This window comes from Protopterus annectens, chromosome 2.part0 (genome assembly GCF_019279795.1).
Source record: "Protopterus annectens isolate FY-2018-M chromosome 2.part0, PAN1.0, whole genome shotgun sequence".
Classification (NCBI taxonomy): domain Eukaryota; kingdom Metazoa; phylum Chordata; order Ceratodontiformes; family Protopteridae; genus Protopterus; species Protopterus annectens.
In genome coordinates this window covers 121,688,301-121,714,579 of record NC_056728.1, presented here as the reverse complement: position 1 = coordinate 121,714,579, position 26,279 = coordinate 121,688,301, and the positions used below count along the sequence as shown (strand labels likewise).

Here is a 26,279-nt window from a genome sequence, read left to right as displayed (position 1 = left end):
TTCTTTTACTTTCCCCATGTACAAAATAGCTACAGTTTCAACCAGATGAAACAAACCAGTCAATAATCTCAATGAATTAAAGGAAGCTGTGACATAGGGCAATACTGCCAGCCCAGCTATCTGGAATTTTATAAATAATTATATGTTATTTGTGAATATTAATATGATTCATATAGAAGTGTGACAGAAGAAAATACTGCCAGCACAGCTATCTGGAATTTTGTAAATAATTATATGTATTAAAACTGTATGTTATGTGTATATTAAACTGCTGATACAAAAGTTATGTGTTGAACAGGGTTTGTAGGGTACTAAGCTTCAAAGATATATCCACAATGTACCCTACTGGAACACAGAAGATTAACTTGAAAAACTTAAGAATAGTTGAGGTTAATTTACTTTATAGCTGGGCCATAAACAATAGATGTTATCTTTCAGTTTCAGTGTAGCAGACACAATGTCTAGAGATAAAAGTTTTTTGTATTGTCTTGGAAGAGAACTAATTACTCGGTTTGAGATTCAGAAGTGTTTTATTGTTTTATGACTTTCAGGGTCTGCTAACATCTGAGAGATATGTATTTTTCACAGAGAGATGTTAAAAATGCTTGTACTTTCTGACAATGGGGGTAACATGGGAACTAAAGTCAGGTGACAAGAATGATGTCATCCAAGTTAACTCATCACCATCTTCTGCACTTGCCTTGCTGTAAGTTTCTAGGGCATAGTAACTCTTTTTAGATTCAGATAGGAATATAGTAAAGATTAGTTTAGATGTTTTATGTATTTATTTGAGACTACCATGCAATGTTGTTTTAAATATTTCCTGTAATTCTGAACTCTGAAGTTACTGTGCTGATTTACTGAGTATTGTCTTGTTTTTTATTATTTATTATTAAATATATTTAAACCTATATTTGTGGCTGATATTTGTGAGACATATTTAAGCTATTAGAGTACTTGCATATGTATTTGGTGACACTGTACAGGCCATTCCTAAATAGCCTTGCTCTTGCTCAGACTACCATTTGGAATAATAGTAACATTACACAGCAGGATTGGACACTTTTTGTTAAGGGCCTTACAGTAGCTGATAAGTAGTGGCTGGTGGCAGTGGAAACTACCTTATAGTCTGGGCAGAAGGGGGCATAGCTAGTAAACCTGTGTCAGCCTTTCTCAGGGGTGTGTGTGTGTGTGTGTGTGTGTGTGTGTGTGTGTGTGTGTGTGTGTGTGTGTGTGTGTGTGTGTGTGTGTGTGGGTGTATGTTTGTGTGTGCGTGTCAGCTACTTGGGCAGGCACACAAAGCACTGGTTTGACAAAGAGGGTGGTTGAGGTTTTGGCTTGGCCACTCAGCTGAGATCTCAACCCTATAGTTGTGCCAGTTGGGAGTCTTATTGGGGATCTGGAGAAAGAGGGAGCAACCAGCCCCAGACTGAATGCGATCTCTGTATGCTCTTAAGGGAAATTGAACTTTACTGTGTGTGTACTTGTCATCCTCCTAGTGTGTATATTCCCCACTGTTACCAGTGGTGAGGATTTAGGCTCCTTGATTACTGGGCCAGTGCAGGGGCATCACAGAAGCATTTTAGCAGGAGTAAGCACTTAAGCACTGCATGGTGGTGTTCCCACAAATCCATTACTACTAAATCCAGTCATACAGCTGTTGAGAAAACAGAAAATCTCCAAAAGGCAGTGCTAGTTAACACCCTACAAAGCCATACTAGTATGAAGCAGTGAGTGGGGACATGATTGCTGGAGAGCTGAAATCAGAGAGGTAACAGGTAGGGCAAAATCATGGTAAGGAACATTAAGCTGTAAAGGTTGGTAAGGGTTCTTTACACTAATATAAAGACAAAAATGAAGGCAACAATGATAATTATGCAAACATTATTCATTCAGTTGATCCAGGAAAGAAATTATGACACCAGAGAATAAAACTCAAACATGTTTTGTACTACCCTTTCTCCAGGGACAGTCAGTGTCTACTATTGTATGGAATGAAGCATCTGTCAATAGTACCTCAGAATGAAGAATCAGTAGCAGCTCAGAGAAATGTTCTTTCATTTCATTTTTCTTAAAAGGGACATTGCTTACTAAGCCAAGGACATGTTGAAAAGGGGGCAATATTTAGATACAATATGCTAAAAAGATGCAATGCAAATGTGTGATAGAGATTTTGAGTGGTATCAAAATCCCTGGTTTCCTAGGATGCCAGGGGCGTGATCTCCTGAAAGAATATGATTAAAGTGAAATGATAAATTCTAATGACTTTTAGCATATGCATATATTACTGATATAATAAATAGTCACTGGGTTGTAAAATGTATCACCATGAAATTCGAAAAGCAAATCTTAGCCCAGAACAGCATGAACTTTGACTCAATGTCCTTACCCTTTCCAGCTGATGTGTCCCTCTTGCTTTCCCTTGTCACTTATTATTTTGCATGCTACCCATAACACTTTCATTCCATTGTCTCAAGAACCCTAGTTCATAGGTTCATAGGTGTTTCCCAGGCTAACAACAGCAAAAGGCCTTGCATCCCAAATCTGTGACAAGTTTTGGTACCCTTGATAAGTATAAGCAGGGGCTTAGGAAACAAAACATTTACAAGCCGGGGCCTGGGAGATGAACCATTAACAGGCTGTCTGTGTCCAGTAGAGACATAGGTGCCAAAGTAGGGATGACTTTCCTGTTCCCCATCCAATTGTCCAAGTTACAATTGAATTGGGTTAGGCAGCAACTCTGCTTTACATGGATGGGGAGCTTGTTCTAGAGACGGGGTAGTTTCTGGGATTCATACCTGTCTCTTTAGCAGGTACTATTTATATCACAGGTAAGGTTTAAGTCTTTAGAATGGGTAATTCTGGTGCTGTTTGTTTTGCAAATCACAGGATCATTGGATAATAGGAGGTTACTAGGCTATTGACCCAAAGGTCATTTCAAGCCTAGCCGTTTCATCCCAGTATAATACCATAGATACTTTAATCAGTACCCAGGATTGTATTTAGTAATGATTGCCCATGTCCAGAAGGGTTGTGGCACTATCCTCTTTAAGAATTTACGGTGCCCCATCCACTCATCCACATTCATTTTGAACAGTGTCGTACAGGTGTTCTGCTTCACATGAATTGGCATCCTATTCCAAAGACACGGCAGTGGCTGGGAGGCACATCTGTCACCAGCATTTCCTATTCAAGTCGCAATCCATATTTAGGTCCCTGGAATGGGTAGCTCTAGTCCTGTTTGATTTATGGATGGGCAACAAATTCATTAGGTTTGGGTCAAAGATTGCTCTGTAAGCCAGCCATAAGTCTTCCCTAACAAGTCTACACACTACTGAGTATAGTGACAGGGACTCTAGTCAGTCTGGGTAAGGCATGTGCCTTGATATTACTAGTTAGAAACCTTTGTGATCTCTCCAATTGCTGCAGGTGCTTTGTATGGTACATGCTGAAAGGGGTGTCATACTCAGTTATGGGCCTGATTAGTGATGAGTAAAGAGGGGTTATAACCTCCTCGATGTTAATGTTCTCCATTTTAAGAAGTACCTCAAGTGAGTGCATTTTGAGGTTTAGACATCTAGCATTGAGTAGCATTACCCTCAGAGTTTGCTTGCTTGTACCTGTTATGGTGGTGAATTTGGCATTTGAACCTTGCCTAAAAAGGCACTATAGGGGTGGGAAGAGCCTTAGGCAGTATCCAGAATCCCAGGGGTGACAGGTGCAGGCCATCTCTGGCAAAGCATTGTGGTCTGTCGACCAGGTCGTCTCAGGCAGACAGATACTGGATCCCCTTAGAATGACACCAGAAGCTTAGCCAATTGTTGAAGTTAATCATTTTGTCCTTGTACTGTGGTATAATTCTGGGAGATGGCAGGATGCTATTCAGGGCTAGGGTCATACCTGCCTGGGCTACAAGATCAGAGGGCTCTTCCATGTCTCTTTTCATGTAGTCCAGGGAGGTACATCTCAGGTCATTCACACCAACATGGACAATGTCAGAGTCGTATTTGTACTTTTTGTGGAGTGACCTGAGTGTGTGCATTATGTGACGAATCCTGGCACCCAACAGGCAGCTGACAGTAACTTTCTCCTTGTTTAGTCTGGTGACTGGGACAACAGTGTGCCTGACTATAGAGTCACCTATGACTAGTGTATTGGGTATGTTGTTTTGCCTTATGGACCGAAGTTGAGTGGCACACTGATTTTATAGGCTATGTGTCATTTTGGTAGTGCTGGGGGTGGTGGTTGCCTGCGTTTCAGCTTGGGAGGTTTCTGTTGCTTGGGCAGATTTTTATTGAGAGCCTCTGTGAATACGGGTGTGTTTTTTGTGTTTCTATGTGTGGGTTTTGGTAGAATGGGTTTTGAAGGACTATGTGTTGAGTGTGGTGTGGTGCAGTTGTTAACCTTCTCCTCTTGACTGAGAGTCTTGACCATGAGATGTGGCTGCATGTGTTGATGTGAGTGTTGTTTTGAAAGAGAGCATTCAGGGCTGTTGTCATGTGTACTTCATCTTGGGGTTTAGGAAGGTTACATTTAAGTGCCTCAACATACGTGGGTCTGTATGTCTGCTTTGAATTGTGTGTGATGAGCGCAGCATGTGTACTACTGACAACCTTATTGACATTAGGAGTACTTTTATGTGAGAGCTTTGCCTCCACTGACATTGTGTAAATACATCTTTCATATATCATAGTTTGTTTGAGAATTAACTGTTAGTCAGTAAACATGAGGCAATTTCTATATTGCCTCATTATGCCCATATCCACCAAGCTGGTAACAGAGATAGTGGGAAAGTTCATATCCATGACAACAGACCCTTTTATATTGATTAGACAGTTAGAGTGAGTATATAAAGCAATGTCAGGAGTATCCGGTTTGCAACTATAGGGTCAATGCTTGTCATTGCAAACTAGTTGTTCTGTGTGCAACTAGGTATTGTTGACATTTCAATTGTGGTTTTGCAGGAAAAATGTCACTCAAAGTGTCTGTGTCTATGCAGGACACTACCAAATACTTGAGGGGAAATTAATAAGTAGACCTTGATGATTTATGGATAAAGTATTTAGGAAGAAATTCTGAAGTTAGAAACAAATCAAGCATTGCTTACTGAAAACAAAGAATTAGTTTGTCAAGAATGATAAAAAAGGGGGCTCGCATGAATGGCTACTGAGTGGCTACTACCAGTGCTGCTCTCACCACAGCTTCACTCTGCTGGGATAAAATGCTCCTTTGCTTCTGCTTTCACCAGAAGCAAAGCATTAGCACCAATCCCAAGATGAGAAGTAGGCCACAGCCTGATCGGCGGTCCCAGATGATAAAAGGGTATGTAGACTTATTGTAGCCTTTTTTATGGTAGGTGCCTTGAATAGCAACCAGACCAATCAGGAACGTCAAGCACAAAAACACAATGTCCAACCAGAAACAGTCAGGAATTAATGCACTCTGCTCCTTCTTTCACCAGGAGCAAAATGCAAGCACAAATTCCAAGCCAGCACCTATGAAGCAGTTATTAGGCTTTCTGGTGATCATCAGTCTCCAAGAAATAATGTCCCTGTGATCCTTCCCTCACCAGGAGCAAAACAGAAGTACTAATCCCAAGATGACTACTGAAAGGCAGAATGTGGGCTCTCCAATAAGAGAATGGTGGTACTGGAGTAGATGTTGCAGATTTTAAAGGTAAGGTAGAAAATGGTTTAATATACTAAGAGCTGCAGTGTTCGATAAGCAGTTAGATATGAAAGAGGGGATAACTTACACTTTAGCTATATAAGTGGAATGCCACTAGAACAAGATAGACTTGAAGGGGTTGGATACTTTGTATTCTTGTACTATGGAATACAGTCGGAAGGCCAATAAATTTAAATAGTTGAAGGGAAGTGATTTCCCAAAATGATAATTTTGTGCTTACTCACAACAGCCAATGAAATGGGAGAGGGAATGAAACACATGGTCAAATTAACATAAGGGATAAGCAACTAGAAAGAAAGTTGAGTTTAAAAGCACAGCACCAAGGTGAGAGGGTGGGAAAAATTAAATTTCTGTGTGACTCACAAGAGACACAGCTGTATTCTCTTTCCTATTTCAGATATGCAATTAAAAACAGAATACAAATAAAAAAAAAAGAAATCACAATATACAAAACAGAAGAAGGCAATAAAGTAATATCAAATACAAGAAAGCAAAAGCAAACTTACCTTTCCTTCACAGCAAGTTGTGACAGAGTCTGGGTGAGCTTTTCAAGTAAAGCCTTGAAATGTTTTATTTTACTCCTTAAATAGAAAGTTTAGATACTAGCTCCACCCTCAGTTCACGGATAATTAACCTTAATTAACCTATTCTAATTTCTGGGTGACTCATAACAGAGACAGCTGTGGTCTCTTTCCTATTTTAAATATGCAATTACAAGCAGAATACAAGTAAAACACAGTGTAAAGAAAACAATTCAATACAAAACAGAAGGCAATAAAATAATACAAAATACAAGAAAGCAAAAGCAAACTAACCTTTCCCTAGCAGCAAGCTGCGGCAGAGTATTGGTGAGCTTTTTCCAGTAAAGCCCCATTACTCCATATCCTCCCATTTCTATCTCCTTAGGTCTCATCTTCAATGACGTATATTGTAGCCCCATTCCCTTAAAGCATCCACTGTTATCCAGCAAAAACAACATACAGCCCAAATTTCCTTACTATGATACAACCATAATTTCTCCTACCATCCATGCCATTTTTTCCTTTATCTTCTCTTGTCTGTTGATTGCTCCATTTCTCAAAAGGAACCCTAATATCGACTGCAGATTCTTAATTTCCTGAAAGATCTTCATTCCTCCACCTTAATAACCCTTACATAATACTCTTACACTATATGGGGACATGAGCAAAGCCTGCTATACTTAATCTAGTGTAATTTCTGAACTTCTGTGAGTTCCTGCTTGAAGGGATAACTGCAGTATCACCATATGTTAGACATCCCCCTTCATCATTCAATCCAGAACATTTGATAGCAAATTATAGCATTAACACATCCAGAACTACTGTTGAAACAGAAACCAGATCCACAGAGACACAGCAAAAAAAAAAAAAAAAAAAAAAAAAAAAAGGTCTAATCTCCCTCTCTCTTGTCCATAGTGCATTATGACAGAGGACTTGTGTAATGTCACAGCATCAGATATACAGGCAGTTCATTGACAACCTGATATAATGGGCACAAAACTGAAAGTGCACCTCTAAATTCAATAAGAACTTATAGGTTCATAAGAGTATACTAGGCTAACGATAACAAGGGCCTTTATACGTCTAGCTGTGCGACCCAAATTTATCCCACAAGTTATGTGCTTTCGATGTTTATACAGGGGTGCTTGCTGGTTATGACATGATGTACTGACTGCCTCTGTCCATCAGTCATGTGGGTGCTAGACCACGGGTGAATTTTCAATTTCCCATCCAATGGTCCAAGTTACACTTAAACAGGGTTAAAGAGAAACTTTTATTTCACAAGGATGGGGTGCCTGTTCCAGAGAAAGGGAATTCTATGAGATACATATCTGTCTCTACAACATGTCCTATTTCTATTACAGGCAAAATTTAGGTCTTTAGATCTAGTACTTCTGATGCTGCTTGTTTTGTGGATTTGAAAAAGGTTCATCAAAACTATATAGTGAATATGATCTACCAGAAGCTAATACAAGAAAATCTGTCAACAGTATGACCCCTCTATATTTTCTTCCTAATTCCAGTACGCATATAACTTAAACAATGTCTGTGAGATCTTCATAACTACTGTCATTATACCACATATGACCTAATGCATTTTACAACTGACAGACTCTCCCACTGAATTCTTAAACTGACATAGACACAATGACCTGCAACACCCATGCAAAGGAGATACGCATGACACCCTGGGAGTCTACACAGCAGGCTACATCTTAGGGCAAAGAATAGAGTTTGTGGAGATGGCCCTTCACATTCTGAGTACTCTAAATAAAAACCTGAATGTGTAGCATTAATGGGGAACCACAATTCACTCATAGTCTACACATCAAGAGAACATGATTCAGTTCACAGTTAAGAACAATAAGCTGTTGGCCATATATGAATCTGGAAGAAATGTATGGTGCAGACAGGCAAGTATATGATACTGTACACTATGGGGAATACAAGCATGAGTCATACATCACAATGTACAGTGTTTTTTTAACACATATATTGAATTATCACTTGTACGTAGGCAATATAAAACTAATCAAACCATAGTAACACATTCACATTTACAAACATTGCACATCACATATATTGTTCTATACTATATAATCAAAGCAATATTATATAAATTGTTCAATTTCAGCACTCTCTTCAATGTACAGTGTTCATATGAAGATCGCCATCACAGTAAACAAGGGTATACAGAACTTATTTTTTTCTAAAAGATCAGAAATTTAATTAATGACATATGTGAGCATGTATATGGTTTTATATGATAAGTAATCGATAGAACTTTCATACACTCTCATTCTGTCAATCATATATCACTGAAATCCACACTACTGAAATTAAATAAAATCTTCACAAGACATCAGTCCCCCTCAACCCTGTCCATCCTCAGGCTGAACTTCTCTGGCTTCCCGCTCATTTAACTTTAGATACCAATCTGCTTGCACCAGGTAACCCAGATGTAACCCTTCAGCAAGTGGGCCCCCAACTCCTTGGAAAGTCAACTTCAATGATACTATGCCCAAGGAGTGAGGGGAATCTGAAAGACAGCAGCAATCATTGATCCTAGGAGTTGTCATAACAGTCAATTGCCCTATGTGGGAGGTGTATAGCAAAATTATGTTGGGACATCATCGCTGACTCCCTGTATTAACTATGACATGCAAGGTCACCAGTGGCCTCAAATGCACTAAGTTTTCCAACACCTTTCCCATGGATAGGAGATATGGCCACTGGCACCATCATCCTATCCGTCTCAGCCAGTCATACAAGCAGCCCAAGTCTCTTCCAGAACTCTGGTTGGTAGACGTGCAGATGGTTGCAGCGCCTCTGGGCTACAGTGCTTATCAAGTGAGCAATCCTCACCCTGTCTTTATACAGATTAACTCTGAGATCAAGCAACTGTGGAGAAAAAAGTAATCCTCTAATCCTCATTGTTACATGATCTTGTTGCAGCACCTCTGGGCTACAGTGCTTATCAAGTGAGCAAGCCTCACCCTGTCTTTATACAGATTAACTCTGAGATCAAACAATTGTGGAGAAAAAAAGTAATCGTCTAATCCTCATTGTTACATGATCTTGATGTAACACATTGTAAAATGTTGATGTATGAGTCACTGACAAAAATGCTCTGATCATTTTGTTGTTAATGAACTGGTTATCAACCACTGGAGAAGTGATCTACACTAACACATGCACACACATACAACGATATATATATATATATGTACATACATACACACGCACGCACGCACGAATGCACACACACGCACCCTCACAAGCACACACACACATATATGTATATATTTAAAGCTAGGCAGATCTTCTTCCAAATGCCTCATGTAGTATAATTTCTTTTATATTCCTTTAGATGTGTAGCACCACAAATGAATCTAGGAAAAGCCTGTTTAGCATCGCTTGAAGGATATGCGTTAAACCCAAAACATGCTTTCTAGAAAAAAAGAATATCACTGAGATTTTAAATATCTAGAATGGCTATTGCATGTCAGTTTTAAATACATATTACTTGGGTGTCATATCCATACTGTACTTATTACTGGCTGCCTCTTAGCATTCAGTCCTGGCTTCTGACTGCTCTTAGGGCATAGCTTCCATCTCCACATCAGTTTAGTTCCTTCCACCTTGAAAGACATGCTAATGGGGTTGACCAATTAGCTTAAAACTGCCTCTGTGTTTGCAATGTGAACTATTTCTAACAAGGTATTTTCTACAAAAGGTCTGTCAGCTCAGCAGGATTTAACTAGGTAACACAATTACACAAATATTTTGCATTGCTTAACCACACATATTGGTCTAGAACTTACCTTGTTAGAGTCAACTCTCACAACCCAAGCACAGCTAACTTGATGGTCATACTGGTCACTGCCAGGATTATTGGGGTAGCTGAAAGTTCCAGCAGGTCCAGACAGAGAGCCACCACACACTGCAAAAAAGTTATATTATTAGGTATTACATGTTAAACAGGGTACTTTTAAGATATTTAACCTAAACGTGTTTATATAAAAATGCTATGTCGAATTCTAAAATTAAAATCTGAAACCTTACACTTCTGTTTTAAAAGCTGTATCATAAATGTTTTCTCCTACACTCTAGGGAAAGATAATCTACTTACTTGATTTTCCATCTCCACACTTGCAGTGTTTTTTTTACAATGGATCCACCTTCTATACGCACACAGAACCAGACTGTGATGACAGATTAGGACTGGAATGACTGGCCCATCTATACTATCCATTTCTCCCATTAGTGCATACATTGTAAATCCTTACTTAACCAATGGCTCATCTCTTTTTTAACCTCATTTCTCATGAGAAATATTTCTTGTCTCTTTCATGTTTTCTTCAGTCCTTTTATTGTTTTTAATCTCACTGTGTCTTCAAGAAGGCTGTTTCCTTAACCCTACCTAACCATCATTTCTGTGAAACAGCAGTGTTTCATATTACCAGAAATCTGTCAACCATATTAATTCAGTTTATGCTAGCCTCTTCTCATAATTCTCTTTTTTGAAAGAAAATACGCAGCTGGATTCCAAGTACTCTGCTAAAGTGCTTAAAAGTTTCTATTATGTCCACCATTCTGTCCTTGCTCTTAAGAAATACATGTACTAAGTTCTTCCATTCTCTGTTCACATAGATTCTAATGTGTCCCATGCATCATTTATTTTGCCCTCATAGCAATCTTCTTACTTCCTTGTGTCCTTCTGATACTGTGGTCTCTAAAATGCCAACTGAGAGAGGGCGGCTAAGCCCTGAGAGAACATTGCTAGGAAAAACAAATGTCTGAACACTGGCATAGAAACTCCATAACAAATAAGGGGGATGAAGAGAGGGAGCAGCTACTGCAGCAGTGATCATTAAGCATCTACTGTTATGGTAAGTTTACTTACACAACTGTAGTATGTTCATCAGATTGATCACTGCTGCAGTAGCCTTAACTATATGGGTAGGTATGACTGACTTTTTAAAAATCGAATTTCACGTGATTGAATTCATGTGATCAACTGTGTAAAAGGTCAAACATGCACAGGAAACTAGAAACCTGCACCCCGCACCCCCTGCTAATTACATACACCAAATCTGAGATTGCACTACAGTGGGGAAAAGGGCAAATTCCCCAATCCCCACTGTATCGCAATCTCAGTACAATTTATTTAATTTTTAAAAAAGTTGATCACATAGGTTCATAGGTGTGTACTAGGCTAATGGCCCTGGAGCTTGTTACAAGCCTAGCCCATAGGATTTTCCTGGCATTGTGCCACTCGACCTTAGTTCCCAGAGCCTCTGTCAAGTAGAGCCACTGGACTGATCCCTGGGGTGAATTTTCTGTTTCCCATCCACTCATCAAGATTTCTGTTGAAGAGAGCCAGTGAGACGCTCTGCTTGATATGTATGGGAAGTCTATTCCATAGCATGGGCAGTCTCTGGGATATGAACCTGTCCCTCCAGCTTGTTCTGTTGATTGTGGTAATGAGGTTGAGGTCTCTGGAGTGTGTAGTGCGGAGGGATTGGGATTTCTTTAGATGTAGCATTTCTAACAGAGCTGGGTCAGACAGCTAGAATTTTTTAAAAGCTGATCATATAAAATGGACCCGTAAATTGCTATAGCTTAGAACAGCTGAGCAGGGGAAGAGGAAGCATCCAACAGACTGTGGAGAATGGTCTTAGTAATGCCTGACCTAGACCTAGAAAAGGATTTTAGCTTGTAGTGCTTTGCAAAAGTGTACAGAGGAATAAGTTGCTGATTCTAGAATAATCCTAGAGTCCAACCCTTTCCAAAACATCACTGATGAAGCCAAGACCCTGGTGGAGTGTGCTTTGACCCTGCTTGAGATTGCTTTGCTATGGTGGACATAACAAAAGGTCATAGTCTGAGACAACCATTTGGAAATAGTCTGCTTTGGCACAGGTTGTCCCTTTCTCCTACTTTCTGATAGGAAGTTCTAAAAGATTTTCTTCTGTCAGGCAAGTACCTGAGTTGCCTGTGAATGTCCAAGGTACGAATTATCCTTTCTCCCCCATTTTCGGATTCAATGAAGAGGACAGGGAGATGGGTAGTTTGGCTTAAAGTAAATATGGATACCACTTTAGACATAAATGAAGGACTAGTTCTCAAAGAGACCCTGTTTCTGTTGGAAATGAGATAAGGCTGACCCACCATAAGAGCTTGCAACACAGATATTAGTCTTGCAAAAGTCAGAGCAATCAATAAAACTGTTTACCATGTTAAGAACCTCAAGTCAGACAGATAAGCTGGTTCAAATGTAGCAAGTGTTAGCTTCTCTAACACAAGATTAAGATCCCAGGGAGGAGTCATGGGTTTGGAGATCACTTATGTAATACCCTTTTCAAAAGCATTTTGAGATGAGAATGCACTGAAATATGGAAATTCATGGGCAGACAGGCTGAAATGGCTGATAAATTAACCTTGATAGAGGAGTAAGAAAGGCCATAAGATAGCAACTCACACAAATGCTGCAAAACCAGACTAACATCAGTCCTGATTGGGTTATGGCTAAGTTGTTGGCACCAACTAGAAAGCCTTTTCCATTTGCTTATATATGATTTTCTAGTAGCTGGCTTCTTGCCTCCATTAATACCTTCTGCATGCCCTCAGTAAACAAGTCCCTAAAAGATATTAAAACCCAATCAGATGAGGTTGCTGCAGGTTGGGATGTTTCAAACTTTGAGGAACCTGTGATAGTTGCTCCTGGACAATCCAAAGAGAAGGGAGAACCACTGTTGCCTGGACCAGAAAGGAGTCACCACAATTATCTTGGATGATTCCTGCTGAATCTTCAGAAGTACCCTGGATATCAGTGGAAAGGGCTGAAAGCCATGCAAGAATATTCCTGCCCAAGGAAAGAAAAAGGAATCTGTTTTTCAAGCATTCTTCCCTGGATTCCTAGAACAGAATTTTGTAAGCTGACTGTCCAGAGAGGAGGCAAAAGTCTACTTGAGGAACTCCCCACAGACAGATCAAATCTTGGAAGACCCCTGATCTAGTTTCCATTATGAGGGTCTGCCTTTGTCCTGCTCAGCCTGTTTGTCACAAATTTTGTTCTGATGGAATGCAGGATGCCTGTAGAGTGAGACTGTGCTGTAAAGCTATATCCCATGCTAACATGGCTAGTTTGCAAAGGGGGTAAGATATGGTTCCCCCTTAATTGCTTATGTACCACATCACTGTGGTATTGTCTGTAATAACTTGAATTGGTCCAGGGGACCAAAGGTGATTCAGAGAGTTGAGTGCCTTTACAAGGGCAAGCATCTCTTTTTCATTTATGTACTAGTGGCTGTCTTTGTTTTCCCAAATGCCTTGCACTTTTACCCCCTTTGACACTGCTCCCCAAGAAATGTTTGAGGCATCTGTTGTGACTGAGTGCTTTGGAGCAGGAGGGGAGAAGGTGAGACTTAGATTCAGGGATACCTGATATCACCAGCAAGGGATTTCTCTTCTCACAAATCCAAGAACTAAAACCTGAAAAGATAATGGATGTTGGTGCTGGAACCAAAGAAACTTTAGATACTATTGTATCTTTCTCATGTGGAGTCATGTAAGAGGTTTCATGAGAAATACCTAGTCATGAGACCCAGAATCTTAAGGTATTTCCTCAAAGTGACTGAACTCTGAGTGGAAAACCACTGACAATGTCTAAATATAGACCTATTTTTTGCTGTCAAATAATAACTCTTTGTACTGAAGTATCTAGCAGACATCCCAAGAATACAATCCTGTGTGATGGAGTCAAAAAAGACTTGTGAATATTCACTTGGAATCCCATTCTATGTAGGAGATCTCTCACCCAAGTGAGAAATTCCTGACACTTTTGAAAAAAAAACTCTTTAAAGGTAAGCAAGCCTTCTAAATATGAAAAAAATGAGAATATCCTGATGCCTGCAATGGGCTATGAGAGGAGCTAGGCACTTTGTGAGCATTCGGAGTAGTGAACAGCCCAAATAGTAAGGCAGAGAACTGATAATGTGATCCAGATACACCTAAAATCTGGATGAATAGGAATGTGATGATAAGCATCTTTTAAAGGAACTGGATAGCAGTAAGGCCAGTCCCAGTGACTGGAGAAACACTGAGTCACTGAAGGATTTAGGGATCACCCATGAGGCATTAGGACAGACCTGCAGAGCCAGTCCGCTAGGTAGATGGCCTTCCCCATAATGTGTGTTGCAGTTAGAGAATGGAGAAAATCAATTGCCTATTGCCTTTTACCATATTCTCATAGCCTCTCTGCAAGGGGTGGAGTGTGGGGGGGGGGGCTAAGTTTTGGTTATTTGCTGTTTGTTTATGTGCCAAACTACTGACATTGAGTGCTTGAATATAAATCATACTTTGAGGAAAGCGATATAAAATTAATGCAATATTGAGAGGACCAGCTTTATATTCAAGACATTGATGTAAAGGTCGGTGGCCACTTCTTACGTCAAAATTCCTTGGACCTTTGTTCTCTTGAAATGCCCCACCCCCATCCTGGACATGAGGCATTTGTGGTACTAATGCTACTGGGGGTGACATCACAAAGGGTCTGCCTAGAAGAATATAGCTACCATGTTAAGAGGGTTATGCATGCTGGAGTTAATCGGTTGAATATCTGACAACTGGGATCACTGTGTTGACAGCAACTACTGAAGATTTCTGATGTGGAAACAAGTGTAGAGAATCATTATAGTAGAAGCTGCCCTAGGCCCTAGCACTTTGAGAAACAGAGAAGCTGGGGGAAAACCCTGCTGTAAAAGAAGCTGCATAGTTTTTTCTAATGGTGAGACTTCTAGGTAGACTTACAGTGCACTTGTTTGTGCACCAATAGCTACCTATAAACTTCATCTGTTGTGTAGGTTGAAGACATGATTTTTCGTGATTGACAGACATACCAAATGATAGGCACAGTTGCAAAACAATACATGGCAGACTGTGAGGACTCTGGTTGTTACAAAAAGGAGTCAATCACTGAGATATGATAAAAATACAAATTCCTTTGAGTTGCATAAGGGATGTGACTACCTCCATGTATCTGGTAAACATCCAGTGAGGGTTGTGATGAGACTGAAGGGCAAGGCCTTGAATTAGTAATGTTTTGCTCCCAGCCAGAAGCACAAGAACCTCCTGGATTCTTCTACATTCTTTATGTTGATGTAAAGGGCTATCAAGCACATCCAGTCTTTCTCCTTGAGGAGCAGTTGAACTACATACACAGTGACCATTCTAAATGGGTCTTTTTAACACAAAAATTTAGGCCACTGAGATCCAAGACTGGCCTGTAGTCCTTGTTCTTCTTTGGAACTAAAAAGAATCTGGAATAATTTCCTGATCCTTCCTAGTCTTGCAGGACCTCCTGGAGGGCTCTTTTTGAAGGAGAATACAGATCTCCTTTTTGCCTGCTTTGTAGTAGTGGGGTGGTACATCTGGAAGTGGTAGAATCTATGAGGGTGGGGTTTGGGAAATGGGAATGGTCTAGCCTCTAGATATTATCTTTATCACTCTTTGTCCTGTAAGATGGACAGCCACACATTTGCTATCTAGAGAAAGGAACCCTGTCTCCTGGTCCCATGGACCCCTCAACCTCGTGGTCAGCATCCATTAAACAGGCCACCTCTGGTACGACCACTCCTGACCAAGTAGGAATCAAAGGGCTGATGCTGGAGTTTTTTGAACCAAAGTGACTTGGAGCCTTCCAATTCCTATTAAAGGATCATTGAGGGTTCTCAAATAAGACACCTGTTGCAGACAGTGTCTTGTCTTCCTGTTCACACTTTGAAAGTTTTTTCTTCACTGAAGATGTGAAGAGTGCAGAACCATGAAAGGAGGTATTAGTGAAGGATGCCATAAAGTTGTCCACAAAATCAAATAAGCAAAGCCAGGCATGATGTCACAGGGTGATGCCCGTAACCACTATTCTGGCAGCTCCATCAGCTGCATTGTGAAACAGATGCATAGTGAGAGATTTGTAATGCTTAGCATTATCCCCAAAGTCACCCCTAACTGTTTCTTACAGTCCTTTGAAGGTGACTTATGCAAAGTATCAATAGCCTTAGGTCCCTTTGCAAGTATTTCATATGGCTTAACTAGTTTAACAATCTCAGAGCAAAGGTACCCAAGGTGTAACCAAGCTTCCCCATTCTATATAACTCCCCAGATTCTTCATTAGGGAGATGTACAGAAGAAGACACATCTATTTGCATTGCAGTCAGAGCCAAGGATATAATTATTGGCGTTGAATATACAGGCTCTGTAGAGCAAACTGGCTTTGAGACCACTGGTGCAGAAATGGGCATCAGGGAAGGAGCTAAAGAGGTGAGGGTGAGCCAACCTGATTTGACCTAGAAGCAGAGGGGAATGGAAAGATACCTAGCTCTATCTATATCTTCTGAAAGGCCCTCATCGTAGGTTTCCAATTGGCTTCTGAGGTACTCCTGAAAGACCTGAAGGATCTCACAGAAGCAGCTGAAGATGGTCTAGATGAGAAGAAGCAGGATAACTCTCATTCAGATGAATGCATGCTGGGGGATTTGGAATGTGATTTTCCCTCATTATAACTGAATCAGCTAAAAGAGACATGCATGTCATAGCAGATGTAGAGAGAGAAAAGTCCCTTTTCTTTCTAGGGATCTTCGGATCCACAGACTGTCTTGAATAATTGTTTTTTTTTTTCTTAAGTTACCTTTTTTTTCTTTTTCTTTCTTTCCTTTTTTCCAGTTTCTCCAAAGCACCTGATTAAGGGCCAGGAGACAAATTACCTTTTAATATCAATTTGTTCCTCCTACCTGACAAGGGTTTGGGTCCAAAACCCTGAAAGACTGAGCAGCCCCATATTCAAATGTTCCAGTCTTAAGCATGCCAGCTCCAGTCAGACTTACATGAGCTCCACCATTTGCTTATAAACCATAAACTACTTCTCAATCCCACCAAGACCAAAACTGTGCTTTCTGGAACTCTACAGAAGATTCACCATACACCTGATTCTTTAATTAATATGACCTACACAACCATTCTGTGGAGACAACCTCCAACTTCAAATACCTGGGACTATGGATTGATCAGTCACTAAATTTCTGTTTTCACATTGACAAAGTGAAAGCCAAAATAAACTCCCTCCTCTTCTAGGCTAAAACGATCTCCCCTTTTCTATCCCAACCAGCCAGAGCAGCCATTGGCAAAGGAGTTCGCCTTTCTCAACTTGAATATGGCCTCCCAAATTTTGCTTCTGCCTCCAAGAAAAACAATGTTCCACTTCAGACTCTTCAGCAGCATCTGCTGATTCATTACACTATGTGATTAATTCTGTGATTATCACTATATCACCCTAGAAAAAGCCAAACAGCTACCCATAAAACAAAGATTTAACCTACTTTTAGGATCCCAACTTGACAAAATACTCCAACTACATACATTTACCCCCCTTGAACCTAGACATCAAAAAAAAAAAAAAAAACTTCCTCAAACAACCTGAGACACTACTGACAAGCCACATCAACTCTCATTACCCCTAGAACCAAACCCCAGAGCACTGCACATGCATTCTCATCTCAGGCACCTACTCTTTGGAAAGTTATCCCCACTGACATTAAGGAAATCGCTACTTATTCCAAATTCAGAATGTAACTCAGTACTTCTTCATCCAAACTTACAGACAGAATGCAGATAATCAAAATAGGGGAAGTTACCTCCAGAAAGAGAACAGTCGCCAGTGAAATCCCCCAGGATTCTATGCTGGGACCTCTCCTGTTTGGCATCAATTTTTCTGAAGTAAAAACCAATACTAAAGGAGTCTGGCTGACTAAGTTTGCAGATGACTGCAACCTAGGTGCAGTCATTGAATCCTCAAATGACTTAGCCATGCTGTGTGGAGTTTTGTCTCAAATAAATAAATGGTGCCAAAATCGTGAGGTCTGAAGTTAAATGCCAAAAAATGCATTATTGCATCCTTTTGGAAGTCATCTACCCCAGGGAACAACCACATTGAGTATACACCCCTAAGAGTTGACTCACTTGTTCAGGATTTGGGAACTTACGTGGATAGTGAACTAACTTTTGACCAACATGTGTGCATTGTTGTAAGATAGCCCTTCTATACTGCACAGCTTATAAACAAAGGGATTGAGTCTAGATCTAGGGATGTCATTGTTCCCCTTTACTCAGCCCTCATTAGGCCAATCATTGAATATAATGCCCTCTTTGGTATCTAGCTGTCCAGACACATGCATTACCTGAAGACCGACAGAGATAGCTTACTAAAAGGATACAAGGCCTAAACAACATGTCCTACATGGACTGGCTCAAAGCCCTGTCACTATACTCAGTATCGTACAGACTGCTAACAGGTGACTTATGTCTGGCATACAAGGCATCCTCTGACACAATGCTGATGGATTTACTGCACATCAGCAAGTCAAATGGCATAGAAAATCCTCGGTCAAGGGATCTAAACCTCTTCTGCAATATCAGGAGAATGGTTTGGAAGGACATGTATATTTCATAGAGGATACCACTGTTATGGAAAAGACTCCCCATCCACATAAAACAATGTCCATCCCTGCCCATTTTCAAGTGCAACTTAGATCTATGGATGGAAAACAGAAAATTTAGCCCAGGACTGTCCTCCTGTACTATCGATGGGTTGGGAGGGTGGCTTAATGGCTAAGGTGTTTGCCTTACAAACATAAGGTGCAGGGTTTGAGTCTCACAAGAGATAACTGGCTAGGCTTAAAATGGCTCACAAGGGCAGTTAGCCTAGTACTAAACTATGAACTATGAACTATGATATGTAGCACCTAAATGCTTTACCCCATATGCATGTCTCCCCTCAAATTATCTACGGAATGATCCCATTTATTCTCATTAGGGTAATATATAATTACCAACCATGGGAAGGGTAAGACCAAGCTATAACCAATTGGGATAGGTTATTCCAAGCACAAAAAGGGAAACTGGCTAGGCTTAAAATGGCCCACAAGGGCAGCTAGCCTAGTACTTACCCATGGACTTACAAACCTAAAATGCTCCTGCTTCAATACAGGACAGAGCCTTTCAGAGTTTCTTCTCCTCTCTTCTCTCAAGATTCACTGAAGATTAACCCACTTTAGAAACTAATGCGCATATTATACATTACATACTGCTAGATTGTACATTGCACTGTGCTTGTTCACTGGAATGTATATGAACAGATTTTTTCTATGTAATTAGTCTGAACTATTAATTTATTGCTTACATTTCTGTATTTTTTGTTTTTGAAATGTTTTATATTTCATCTGGGCTGAGAATGAGATTGGTCAATATTGATCAGTGCACTAACCTCGGTAAACAAATACAAATAAAAAGATAAATAATTCAGTCAGTCATAGGGTGGGATTTTATGGTCACATTTAGTAATTTTTTAAAAATAATCTTAATTATCTATTTCAAAGAAAAAAATATTTCCACCAATAAAAATAGAACAGTATGGGTGTAGTAAGAAAGTATTAACTGTCCTAAATAGATTTTTTAATGTAGAAAAGGTGCCTGGCCAAAGCCTAAGAGATAAGGAGCTGAGGCCAGAAGAAAATTACAGGCATTATCTATTTTATGAGAAAAAGAAAATATATTCCTAATATAATGAAAGAAAAACTAAAGTGAGTTGAAAAGAGTCAAAATAATCCTTAACAGATAACCAATAAGAAAGAGAACTTGGCTGTCACAGAATCACTCGACCCAATTGTGGCAAATGACAACTGGACTAGGAGGGGCACATATGATTATAGGAGATTTAAAATTAAAGGAGCTTGAGGATAAGAGCATTGGCAGTTGATGAATCAAATCTGACAAGTGACTCCATAACCCAAAAGTCAGATCAGACAGACATGAAAAAGGATCTTCATATTTCTACGGTTGATGTATTTTCCTATGTGCCCCAATATTTCACTTGAACATGCTTACTTACCATTAGTTATTCAAACAGCCTACCCAGACACCTTTTTATCTGCTATTGCTACTGCTGCTGATCTTACTGTGTACTTCCAGATACAGTCGTTTACATTTCTGTATGGAATTTAGCCGTCATATCTTAAACCATGCCTGATTGCTTTTCACCCTTCCTACATCTTCTCATACTTTTGAACTAAGGCAAATGTTTTCTTCCTGATCTTCTGTAATATCACTTATAAAGTGAATAAAAAGCCCTAGCAGCAATGCTGACACCCATGATATTCCAGTGATTGTATCCTTTCATCAAACTGAATTCTGTTTACTATGACCACTAGTGTTTTACTGTCTGCTCGATTTACTTGTGCTATGACTAGGGATCCACTCTAAGCCTAATTTGTTCAATAGCATCTTCTAAAGTGCCATTCCACATCTGTTGCCTTTGTCGAGTATGTCATATTCATTTATTTACTTTTTATGAATCAGGTAAGTGGGCTGGTTCTGGGCAAGTTTTTCAGCCACAACCCAAGCCAAAGACAGAAACACATTTAATATTTAAAATGCAGACACATGTATACCTGCAGTAACATCTAAAAGCAGAGTTTGGCAAATGTGTTTATTTTACAATGTAAATGTGTAGTTAAGTGCAGCACATTTGTAACAAATTAGAGAAATGTTATCATATACACTATTTACAAACATCAACGGAATATGTTGCAGAGAACTGTATCATTAGAATTAAGAAGAAACAGTGGCTAATTCAACAGCACACAAGGGACACTCAGTAGTGAAACCATTAGAGTGGTCCCTTCAAAGCAAGAGGGTCTTTGGTTAAATTCTTGCCAATGGTATCTACTTGTCCTTCCTATATTTGCATGGATTTTCTCTGGGTGCTCCGTTTTTCTCCCACATTCAAAGGATATGTGTAGGTGGACTGGACACTGTAAATTGGCCATAGGTGTGACGGTATGTGTGTGCTATAACAACCTTAGCAGGGCTAGCCACCTGGCAATTTGAAAACTGGCTCTAGATAATGGTCACTGCTGATGCAACAGCTCAACCCCATGTGCAAAAAAATGGGAAAAAAGGGATTTATGATTGAATGGATGGATGGAATGAAAAATTCTGCCTGGAGGTCACTAAAACATCAGTATTTAAACAGTTACTTAATCAAGACAGCACATTAGAAATGAGATGCTTTCATACAATTTCTGAGCTACCATTCTAGGTAAGTACAGAACTTTTTAGTGGATTAGCATAATATTCCCATAGCAAAGCCATATTATCCCTCTGTCTTCCAAACACTTCAAAGTTCTTTCCTTCATTAGTGATACCATAATTTTGTTTACAAATGAGGTCAAACAGACAGGATGACAATTTTCACTCTCTGTCTTATGCCACGGTTTGTAGAGGGGACGTACATTTTGTTAAAAAAGTTTATCATGATATCTGAATGGCAAGTAAATAAGACAGACTGTGATATTATGGTTTATTAATTAATTTATTTTTTGAGAGTGTTTCTTCTGTGAACACATTGTGTGGCGTATTTGTGTTTGCATTTCAACTACCATTTTCTGTTAAATGTCATTTATTACATCCTTGCTTGATGGTGAGGGAGGTCCAATTTTAATATAAAATCATTAGCCAGCACTGTTTCTGTTACTGAGCTGGAAATGATTTATAGTTTTATTTTTGATTCTTCATGATTGTGCACAAGGGAAGATTGGCTCCTGCAAAAAGTATTATTACTTTTTTTTTGTTTGTTTGCTCCAGATCAACAACTCATAATGGAACCTAATATTTCCCTCCATTTCCTAAGGATTCATAAATAGTTTGACCTAATATTTCCAGTAGTCCTTGCATGACTCTTCTCTCTCTCCATCAAGTAAGGATGTAATAAATGATATTTAACTCCATCGCATTTATGTAAAAATACATTACAACTTGGCACTACAATACAAACCACTAACAAAGCATGTTGCTATATCAGAGAAAATGGCAACTGGCATGCAGACACAAATACATCACACAATGTGTTCACAGAAGCAACCCCCTCAAAAAGAAAAAAAAATAATAAACCATAATATCACTAACAGTAACCAGATGCTACACTTGAACTAATACACAATATTCCCCAAAAGCAACTGTAACATGCAAACAGAATACATAAAATGTGTATATAAAACAAAGTAAAACATAATGCATATTACAAGTAAATATAATATGCTCACCCCATAGAAAGGTCAATAAACCAAAGGGAAAAAACAACTAAAATAAGCAAAAAGCACCACAAAGAGAAAGCTTACACCCTTATTCTGAAACAAAATCATACCTTCAGATAAAATGTAAAGAACTATGTTGCCCATACCATTTAAACAATGGCAATAATTAAACTAAAAAAAAAATAATGTTCTTAGTGTTCTAAGTACCTTGCTGGGGTGTCTGGCACTGTGGTCCTGTCCAGGTGCTTGTGCAGGTACAGGTATAACCATTAATGCCATCAATACATGTACCACCATTCTGGCAGGGATTACTGGCACATTCATTTATGTTCTCTGTACAGTTCGTGCCTGTCCACCCAGGGTCACAGACACAGATGTAACCAGTCAATGTTGCCTAAAATTAAGAAAAAGACATAAAACAGCCATTACTAAAATATGTACTATCTTTCTACAAATTAGTCACAGCCATAAGCAAAAATGATTAGTTATGTACTTACCATAACTTGGTATCTGTGTTGTTCTCTTCTCATTCTGCTTCACGTATGGGTCTCAGATCCGAACCTTGGATCTGGCTTGGCCACCTCCCACAGACTTGAACTTCCAGGCTGAAACCCCTCCCCTTAACCGTAATCCTTTACACCTCATCCACCCTCCTTAGGGCCAGTTTGCCAGCCCCAAAACTATGAAAGAAAGGAAGAAACCCAGGAGCTCAGCGTTGAATCAGTTTCAACAAAGGCTATCTAGATCATCCCAAAGCAATTCCAGAAGGGGGGGGGGCAGGTTGGGCAGGAAGGTGAAGCAGAATGAGAAGAGGATAATGCAGATACCAAGTTATGGTAAGTACACAACTAATAAAGCCGATGTTGTCCTTCTCATTCTGTTTCATGTATGAGTCAGAGACCCAGCTACATATTTTCTTGGGTGGCCTCAAGGAAGGATATGCCGGAGCACAGAAGAACCAGAGGGCATCCTGCTTCTGGACACAACATCCGATTTATAGTGGGACACAAAGGAGTGAGAATTAGACAAAGTGGCAGCAGCACAAATGTCATCAATGGAAATCCTAGAAGAAAAAGCAGCCAATGCAGCAACAGACCTCGTGGAGTGAGCTTTTAGAGGACCTGGCAATTTCCAACCATTCTTTTCATAAATGAAGACAATACAGTTAGTGGTCCACTTTGCAATTGTTACTTTGGAAACAGCTTGACCCTTACAATTGGGGAGAAGAAAACAAATAACTGGTCCAACTTCCTGAAGTGCCTTGTCCTATGGAGGTTGAACTAAAATTGCCTATGAACATCCAAGGAATATAGAAGGTATTCTCCTTTGTTATAGTAATTAGGGAAGAACACTGATAATTGAATACATTGGTTGATATTGGAAGATGAAGCGACCTGCAGTGGGAAAGCAGGATTAGTACTGAGAGACACCCTATCCTTGTGGAAGATAATGTAAGGATGTTTGGAACAGAGTGCTTGCAACTCGGAAACCCTTTATGCTGACATGATTGCATCAAGAAATGCGGATTTCCAAGACAAAAACTTCAAGTCACAATCCTTAGCTGGCTCAAAGGGACGTGTAGAGGTCACAACAGGGAGAACCCCAGAGGTGGAATATCTTGTTCACCACTGAATGATTTAGGGACCACTTGTGAGGCATCAGAATAGACCTGCTGAGCTTGTCTGCTAACACATCAGACTTCCCCAGTGCATGTGTTGCAAGAAGAAAGCAGGTTGAAGAGATTGCCCATTCCCATACCCTCATGGCCTCTCGGCAGTCGGCAGAGAGGATACAAACAGGTTCCTCCTTGCTTGTTGATGTACCAGACAACAGCCATGTTGTCGGTGTGCATAGCAATAGTCCCTGGAGGGAGGACGTCCTGAAAGGCTTGCAACAACAGAAGAACTGCCCTCATCTCCAAGACATTAATATGCAGACTGGTCTCTATTTGTGTTCATGTGCCTTGGACCATCATCCCCTGAAAGTCCCCCCCAACCTAGATGGGAAGTGTCCATGGTCACCATGGCTGAGGGCAAGGGAAGAGTGAACAGTCTGCCTAATGTCAGATCCGCTTGAATCCACCACCTTAGATGGGATCTGCAAATGTTTGGTAACTTGATAGTAACAGATAGAGGACAACGTAGAATAGACCACTGACCAGAAAGAGTTCATTGGAGAATGCGCATATAGTACCTTGCTAGCAGAACCAACAAAATGGCAGCAGCCATAGAACCCAGAGTCTCAGAATCAGTCTGGCTGTAGGTGATGAGGAAAGTAGAATAGCCTGAACTTGGGACTTCAAAGTGTCACTGTAATGTAGGGGAAAGGCAGCTATCTGAGGAGAAGTATTCAGATGTACACCAATGAACTCTAGGTTCTGAACCAGCTTAGGCTGTGACTTGTCCACATTTATGGTTATGCCTAGAGAATGGGACAACTGGTAGACATAATCCCTGGCTTGACAAAGTTGACGCTGAGTGGGGGCAGTCAGAAGCCAATCATCTAGACATGGGAATACCTAAAACCTTTGCAGATGCACTGTGACCTCTGCCATGTACTTTGTGAACACCCTGGGGACTGTGGTGAGACAAAAGGGCAGGGCTCAAAACTGGAAATAATTGGCTCCCAGATAGAAGTGCAGATGACTCCTAGAGTGCCTGTCTATTTTTATGTGATAGTATGCATCCTTGAAGTCCACCGAGCATATACAATCATCCTTCCTCAGTAACGGGCGTATGGACTGTACCATCACCATCCATAACTTGGCCTTCTTCATGAACAAGTTGAGATTGCTTAAGCCCAGAATGGACTGCAGGTCCCCTGTCTTTTTTGGCAATAAAAAGAAACAGGAGTAAGTTCCGGACCCTGTCTGATTGGTCAGGACCTCTTGGATGACTCTTTCCTACAGCAATGTGGCAATTTTAGCCATTGCTAACTCCCTCTAACTGGGTGGAACATCAGGGAGTGGTTTCAGTACCTCTGGAGGAGGAACAGAAAAAGGAATGTTGTAACCCCTGGATATTATTTTTATCACCCAAGTGTTTGATGTGATTTGGGCCCAGGAGCTTGAGTGTGGAGAAAAACCACCTCGACTGCCTCCAGAGTAGGACAGCCGAACAGCACTTTAGGAGCACTGAAATGGCTTGTTGAGAAAGGATTCCCCTGGAGCCCTGGTTCTGCGGGTCCTCTTTGCCTCTAGGATGGCATATCCCATTATAGGCCCACCCTCTCCTTCTGGAAGAGAACTGTCCTCTTTGGTCAGGCAAGGAACCTTGAGATTTGCGAAACAAACTTTTCTTAGCACCCCCTTTATTCCTAGAGTGGGTTTGTTGGGAGACAGAAAACCTAATTCCTATGGCAGACAAGGTTTTGCCCTTTTCTCACAGTGGGTCAGGGTATCCTTAATCGATGGTTGAATAATGAGGAACCATCAAAGGGGGAGTGGACAACTGATGCCTTAAAGGGCTCCACAAAATCACACAGCTGCATCCAGGCATGACGGTGAATAGCAATGCCGGTGCCAGCTGCCCTAGAAGAACCCTCCGCTGAGTGCGAAATAAGCCTCATGGAGGAGTTGGCAATAGAATGAGAGTGACTAGCTTAGGGGAAATTTTGTCAAACTCTCCTTAGGCATAGACTCCACCAGAGAATCAGAGAGTTCCTTGATCAAGCCTCTCTGAACGTTGAGTAAAATGTACCAAGTAATTTAGTGCCCTCAGCAAAAAAATTTGCTGAGGCAAAAGTGAGATTCCCAAATCCATCCATCACTCTGGACTCCCTGTGTGTCAGCTGAGAGACCACCCAAGATGTAGATGGCCCCATCCCAAAGGCCTCCAGGAATACAAATTCCTCCCAAGTGGGAGGTTTGGAGGTCCAGCCACCCTTTACCTTCAAAATCTCCAAAATGTCTGTGAAGGAGACA

The 26,279-nt window shown here is 40.4% G+C and overlaps 1 protein-coding gene across 1 annotated transcript in view; it reads right to left on the bottom strand.

Annotated features, from left to right (window-relative positions):
* The window catches only part of LOC122792709 (cubilin-like), a 3,134,001-nt gene that overhangs the window by 2,839,075 nt on the left and 268,647 nt on the right, over positions 1-26,279 (bottom strand). Inside the window, exons 12-13 of the mRNA XM_044060295.1 lie at positions 22,565-22,751; positions 10,034-10,152 (exon numbers count right to left, since the gene is read on the bottom strand). Of these exons, the coding sequence (XP_043916230.1) occupies positions 10,034-10,152; positions 22,565-22,751 (306 nt within the window). The remainder of the gene's footprint in view (positions 1-10,033; positions 10,153-22,564; positions 22,752-26,279) is intronic.